This window comes from Mus caroli, unplaced genomic scaffold (genome assembly GCF_900094665.2).
Source record: "Mus caroli unplaced genomic scaffold, CAROLI_EIJ_v1.1 scaffold_11472_U1_1, whole genome shotgun sequence".
Taxonomy (NCBI): domain Eukaryota; kingdom Metazoa; phylum Chordata; class Mammalia; order Rodentia; family Muridae; genus Mus; species Mus caroli.
In genome coordinates, this window is record NW_018390970.1 from 33,664 (window position 1) to 41,654 (window position 7,991).

The window sequence follows — 7,991 nt, forward strand, 5'->3', positions numbered from 1 at the left end:
GAGAGTCATAAGTAGATGAATGTTAAAGTAGAATTTCACTGACTTTTTTGCTTGTGATGTCTTATTCATTTCTTGCTTTAGAATTAATTTTCCATGTGAATAAATCTAGAATGGAAGGTAGATTTTTGTCCACTCAAAAATGTTGGTTTCATAATATGGAAAAATGTTGGTCTAAAGAAATAAAATTATTATAGTAAATTACACAATAGACTGAGGCATCATTCACATGGCCTGCATGGGTCTGCACCGGCTCATATGATGTGGTACATATCTCATATATATAATACACACACACACAAACACACACACACACACTCACATATATATATGACTCTTTTACTTCTGTCTTGTCAAACTCACTGTGATAGTTTTTGTTTCTTATCATTTAGAAGACTGATCTTTTCATATGAGAGAAAAAGTAGGTGTGCATAGATGGAAAAGGAAGTGGGGCAGAACAAGTAGGAGTATAGGGAGGGGAAAACATAAACAGAATATTTTATGTGAGGAAAAAAATTATAATAAAATAAAAAAATAAAACAAATGTCACCAAAAATAGCAAAAGTTTAGTCACTTTATGAACATGATTACTTCTTAAATGATAAAAATTTTTGTCATTAAATTTATACATAAACATTTAGAAAGTAAAGAAATATAATTTGTGTTTCTATTTTTTGTGTTAAAAATCAAATGTATATTAAGCATTGATAATAATACGGAAATGAGATGGCCACACCTCAACTCAGTAATAGAGAATGCTAGAAGTATGGGAAATTTTCCACTGAAAATCCCAAGATTCAGGGATTACACCCTAATATTTAGAGCTAATAAAATTTGAATCAGAATAAACAAATCTGCAGGAACATTTATGTTGGATTTCCACGAGAACTGAGGACTACAATTGTAGGACCCCCGAAGGGAGACCCTCACTTAAGTCTCAGGGATCACGAGCCCAGAAAGCCACAACAGTTAAGCTTGCTGCAAACACACAAGGTTTTAATGGCACACAAACCAGCATGCTGGGGTCGAGACCTATATACCACGCAGGGGTAGAGGAGTCTGACCCCAACCCTATTTTCCAGCAGGCTTATAAAGGCAAAAACCAGAACCTAGGGGGGTGGGATCAGAGAGGAAATAGGGGAAGTCTAGGGGCAGATATTTACTTTAAGGCACCTGGGACATTGAAACATTTTGTAGTTGTTTTTTCTCAAAAGTTCCGGGGAATTAGGCCATCTGGCCGGGGGCAGGGGCCCATGTTCTCAGGGCAGTTATTATTTTATTTTTTACTCTTTACAATCTTCATCAGTAGAAAAAAATTATATAGACGAGAGCTTGAGACAACAAAGTAATCCAGACATGTGTGATTTTCACAAGCAAGCTGAAGGTTGATGGAAAATTAGCAGTATGCATTGAGTGTCTCAAGGTATGTAAAACTCAGTTGCAGGAACAAAAAAAAAAATATCGATAACATCCCATTGTTTGGCATTGGGAAATGATTGTTATGGGGTAAAGGCATGAAAATTTTTCTTTGTGTGTTTTTCTGTTATCTCTTTTTATTAGAGTCGTATAAACCTCAGGATGACTGGAAACTCACTGTTTAGATTAGAATGTCTTACAACTCATGATTTTTTTTCCTATGTCCTTACTGTTTGGAGTCCAGTCATGTAGTAGTACTATGGCCAGTTCCACAAGGAAAAATTCCAGTGGACATTTAGTAAAATAATTTAAAGTATGGCTGCAGATAATAGAGGTGTTGTTGTTGTTGTTGTTATTATTTATGTTTTGTTTTTTTATGCTTAATGTGCCCTTTGTCTAAATTTAAAGATTGGTAAATAGATCAAAATTAAAAAAAAAAAACTATTTTTAGGTTACATGTTTCAATCTATTGATTTTTTTCTCATTTTTTATACCTTTTTGAAGTCATAAAGAAAATATGCATGCAATGTTATGAGATTTGACTTATTTTACCTAAGAGTAGATTTTATTTCTGATAAGTTCTACTGAATTGCATCTATAGTATAAGAAAATATATACATAGACTGAGTCTACTCGTCTACATTAAAATTTCTCTCTTTTCTGTAACATTTTCTGAGGGATATAATTGTTCTTTAATCATACTTTTCTTAGAAGAGAATGTTAGAATACCTTTACATTGGAGATGTCTTCCAGATTTCACCAATCTTTTATAATATTTTGATTCTCTTTTTGAATTGTTCCATACTTTTTCTCACAAGGGAACTTGTCAGATGTCCTAGGTAATTAGCACCAAATATCAAGATATTATTTTTAAGTTTCTCAGAAGATTTAATTGTAATGATGTAACTTAAATAGATTAAATTTCCTTGGGGAGCTTTACCAAGAGGGAAGAAAGCTATAAACTCTCCATTCACAAGGAAATCATATTAATAATATTAGAATGGAAAATCAGTTTATTAAAGGTAAGTGGATACATACTTTCTTGGACATTTATTACTAGATATGGGGGATTTTATATTACACCTGACCATAGACACCACAAGACAAGTAAGAGATGAATTCTTCAAGTGGACCAAAAAAGGTTGTTCTATTGAAAATTAAAGATCCATGGAGCAGTAGGTTTTTTAGAGTTAGAAGTCATAAAATAGCCAAATATATTACATCTAATTTATTGGTGGGAAATCATGGTGATATTTAAAATTTTGAATGACAGAAGAATTTAGGAATAGGTAAATGTGTACCAAAATCTTACCTTTAAAAAATTAACATGAATTAGATTTGCAGATAAAATATGGGATTCTCAGTCATGTTAGATTTCAAGATAAACATCTCTAAATTTTAACATATATGCTATGCAATCTCTAATTTATTTCTTACAATAAATGCTTGCCATGCAATGTTTGAAGAATAAATATTTTAAACGTTCCTTATGCACTCTTTTTAAAAGCTCAGTGACTTTTATATAATGTTATTAATGTATTTTTAAGATTTTTTTATTGCCTGATTAATTTTCTTAGAATGTTTTTCACAATGGATTATTTTATATTGAATAGTCATTACATAATCACAAGCTCAGAAATGTGTTAAGAGGTATAGAATTTAAATAGATTTCTACAATGAGATCACCTCTTATTAAACATTATAGATCAAGTGTGAAAACTTGAAACACTATTTTCCACAAAAGACAAATGGTGAGAATTAGAAAATGTATTTATGTTCAAGGAAAATAACTAAGAGGGATACTAACATGACAGCCAACAAACTACAGAAGCTGTAGTATTAAAAGCATTAAATTTTGGAGATAGGTAATACTTCAAAGTCCACTTCTTCATCTGGAACTTCTTATCCTATACCATAAAATACTAAAGCAATTCTTCCCAAGATAGTTTTCAAAGATGACAGACTATTATTTTTGTTTGTGTGTAAAACAGGATCTGAAACAATATCTGAAATAAAAAGAGAAATAGCAGAAAACCCTAATATAGAAGAGGAAATAGGGCTGCCAAGAAGTCAGCAGGTAAGGACATTGGATACTCAGGGTCACAGCCTGAGTTTACTTCTTAATGTGTATGGTAGAAAGAAACACAGAAATGTACAAATTGCGTGTGACCTAATTACCCACTCCATGGTATTTATGTAGCCTCCACACACAAATAAACAAATTAAATATAACTGTAAAACACAAAAGAATGTATAGAGTACCCCAGCAGCTATGAACACCACCTTTTTCTCACATCCCATCTTAAAAATCAGAAAAGTTAAATACTAAATGGAATACCAAATGTAGATTTTTAGATTGCTTCTAACTTCAATAAGCTAGACACATAGCCCCTGCTTCAAACTAAAGAATTGTATCTTATAGTAAAATCCTAGTTTATCCAGTTATTACTTTCCAATACCTCACAAAACATCATAGAATACTTTGATAGTTTATATTCTTATTAATATCATGCTTATGAAGTCACACATTCCTTCTGAGGTTAAACAGAGTACAATAAGAGAGAAACTCAAATTTATTAGGGTTAAATCAAATTAACTATTACTAAGTCTTTCTAATTATTTACATTTATTACAAAAAATTGTTATAATTGAAATATTTTTAATTTTTTAAATTATACATCATTAACAAATTAAATAATAAAATTTAAATAATTAACTGCTTTATAAAATTTATTTCAACAGTGAGGAAAGAAATAAAGAATATTGAATTAAACATTTGACCTCTTTGGATATTGATTTAAATCAGGAGTATTTTCAGGAATAGATTATGATCACATTAGTTTTATGCTAATTTTGGGTTTTCTCTATTAAAAATGAAATGGAGAGTAAGATAAGACAGAATTGTATAATAATCATTTTCACTTTAGTTGGCTGAGCTAATGCTTGCCTAAGGAAGTTATTGTAACAAGACTGACCACACTTATTGATCCTAGCTACATCATAAGTACACAATGTTTAATAGATTACATGATTGTGAGATTACATTTGATAAACTATGGCCTGGAGAAAATAAAGACTGCACCTGAATTTTCAAGAAGAATGATAATCTATTCTATTATATCTGACCATTAACACCACAAGGCAAGTTAGAGATGAATTCTTCAAGTGGACCAAACAAGGTTGTTCTATTGAAAATTAAAGATCCATGGGGCAGTAGGTTTTTCGAGTTAGAAGTCATAAAATATTCAAATATATTACATCTAATTTATTTAATATAATAGTCAGTGTGACTCTTACAAAAATGAATTTGTATTCTTATATGACTTTATTTTCTGGGCACTTACATCAACTCTGCTGAGTCTTAAGTTCAATCATTTCCTATTATTTTATATGTTTCATATATATTCCCTGTTCACAAAAGCAAGTTTTATTTTCTTAAAATATGTAAAATTACTTGTGTTGTATAGTTTTGAATAAAATATTGAACTGATCTAACTGTGACTAGTACAAAGTTTATATGGCAATGGAAGAAATCTAATAAATCCTTATTGTTTCTTCAAGAAGAGTTAATTTTGGAACATCCAATGGGGGAACCAAATATAACAATGCCAACTGAATTCATCCTCATGGGCGTCACACAGACTGCTGGGCTGAAACTCCCACTGTTTGCAGTCTTCCTTGCTATCTATGCAATCACTGTAGTGGGAAACCTCGGCATGATCATTTTGACCAAACTGGACTCTCGCCTACAAACCCCTATGTATTTTTTCATCAGACACCTTGCTTTCATTGATCTTGGAAATTCCACTGCCATCTGCCCCAAGATGCTGGTGAATTTTGTTGTGGATCAAAACACCATCACCTATTATGCTTGTGCCACACAGATGGCATGCTTCATTATGTTCATTGTCAGTGAATTTTCAATCTTGTCCTCCATGGCCTATGACCGCTATGTGGCTATCTGCAACCCTCTGCTGTATAGTGCAATAATGTCTCAGAGACGCTGTCAAGTACTAGTTGGCATTCCATATCTCTACAGTACCTTCCAGGCTCTGCTGTTCCCTATTAGGTATTTCACATTAAGCTTCTGTGGTACTAATGTCATAAGCCATTTCTATTGTGATGTTGTCCCCTTACTACCTTTGATCTGTTCACATGTAAAAGAGACAGAATTATTGACTATATTGTTTTCAGCCTTCAATTTAATCTCTTCTCTTCTTGTTGTTCTTTTGTCTTACATGCTAATTTTGTTAACCATATTTCGAATGCATTCTGCAGAAGGTAGGAAAAAAGCTTTCTCCACTTGTGGTTCCCATCTGACAGTGGTGGTTGTATTCTACGGTTCTCTACTCTTCATGTATGTTCAGCCTAAATCTGCTCACTCATTTGAATATGANAAAGCAGCATCTGTGTTTTATACTTTAGTGATCCCCATGCTTAACCCCTTGATTTATAGTTTAAGGAACAAAGAGGTAAAAAATGCCTTTCATAGAGTATTTAAGAATCTATGAAGACTGAATTACTCAGTATTAAGTAATAATATGTGACAATTGTAACTGCCATATGATGATATTTCCAAAATCGTTGCATTTAACTCCACAAATTTGTATTATAGTTTAAATTGAGATATTGTTTCACAATTTTACTCAATTCCCCCTTTATAATAGAAATATTAATTTAATCTTGCATCCTTACTCTTATTTCCTGCTTCAGAATAAATGTTTAATTCAGTGATATCCAAGCTGACACTTTACTAAAAATGAATAAATGGTAAATTCTATATTAATAACCTATGTTGTTACCACTAATTATTTGTGGGAAGCACCTATCTTCATTATTTTTGTAGTACTAATACATAAAGCAATATGATAAAAAACAGTCTTTCTCTTTTAGAAATCATTATATACAGATATAAAATAATAAATGTTTAAGACTCATTGTGACAATATTTACTATTCATATGTTTTGGACTTAGTTATTTTAATAGAAATACCCATTAATTTTGTATACAGTTGTTACTTTTTATAACCTGTATATTTATTACTCTTAAATTACATTTTTGTGATTGTTTTTGTGTGTTTGTGTAGGGATACATTAGTGTAGAAACCCAGTGGAAACCAGAGATTTTGAATGTCATAGTTTCTGGAATTAAAGCCAGTTATAATCTAGTCAATATAGGTGCTGAAAGAGCAAGCCTCTTCACACCAAACCATCTCTGAAGCTTTGCACATACTTATTTATATGTGACAGCATTTCTGCCTGTCCTCTTTCATTTAACCACAGTGATATATTGACTCTGAATTGTGAATGCATTATCATATTTCTCAAGGCCACTGCACATAAACAAGAAAACAAAAAAGGAGATGATATTGAAGAATTATTATTTTTGGTATTTTATTTATGTTTATGTATATTAAGGTTTAATATTTAACTTTTTTCTCTTTTAAGTTTTAGTCCAATATACTGATTTTCTTATTTTGCCTCTATGTATTTAAGAGTATTCAACAATTAATGACTGACGTTTCAAGGTCACCTAATTTCAGCATTATTGTTTAATTTTGATATTTATCTTCTGAATGTTGGAAATAGGAGAACATGTGGCTTTATAAGTATTCTCATGTCCCAATACATTCAAGGAATTGGGCTTCTCAAAATGTTTGAAAATATAACTTTGTTTCTTTACATTAATAATTGATTTACTTTTAATTTATTATTTAAAAAATTTACATGGATGTAATGAAATATGTTCAAGTAGACCACTCCATTTTCAGGAACTTTCTCAGAGAAGTCCAATTATCGTGTCCTCCAAACCTCTTGTTCTTCTTTTCGATTTAGTTTTATTTAATAACCCCTATTCAACTCTTTAGAAACTCTGTTAGATTTTTTTAATGTTTCATATTTTTACTACAGTAATTATAACAGGTTCAGATGACTTTTCAATATGGTTCTAATAAAACTATATTTATTTTGTGTGGTCTAAAAGTACTGTTTCATATCATTATCAGTGCTTTGTCTAGTTTTTCAAAATGTCTGGTGAAGATTTTAGTCTATTTTTCACGCAGGAAGCTTGTTTACAGAGATGCCCTGGCATTCCCCTGTACTGGGCATATAAAGTTTGCAAGACCAAGAGGCCTCTCTTCCCAATGATGGCCAACTAGGCCACCTTCTGCTACATATGCAGCTAGAGACACAAGCTCTGGGGATACTAGTTAGTTCATATTGTTGTTCCACCTATAGGGCTGCAGACCACTTCAGCTCCTTGGGTGCTTTCTCTAGCTCCTACATTGGGGGCCCTGTGTTACCATTCAATAGATGACTGTGAGCATCCACTTCTGTATTTGCTAGGCACTGGCATAGCCTCACAAGAGACAGCTTGTGATTTGAGCAAAATCTTGCTGACATATGCAATGGTGTCTGCTTTTGGAGGCTAATTATGGAATGGATCCCTGGGTGCAGCAGTCTCTAGATGGTCCATCCTTTCATCTCAGCTCCAAAATTTGTCTCTGTAACTCCTTCCATGGGTGTTTTGTTCCCAATTTTAAGAAGAGGCGACCTCTTCCGGTCAGACCAGCACCGGG

The 7,991-nt window shown here is 32.2% G+C and overlaps 1 protein-coding gene across 1 annotated transcript; it reads left to right on the forward strand.

Annotated features, from left to right (window-relative positions):
* Nucleotides 1-4,997: 4,997 nt before the first annotated feature.
* On the forward strand, nucleotides 4,998-5,924 carry LOC110288917 (olfactory receptor 8K5-like). Its single transcript, XM_021155155.1, has one exon. The coding sequence runs from the start codon at nucleotides 4,998-5,000 to the stop codon at nucleotides 5,922-5,924; it is 927 nt and encodes a 308-aa protein (XP_021010814.1).
* Nucleotides 5,925-7,991: the final 2,067 nt, after the last annotated feature.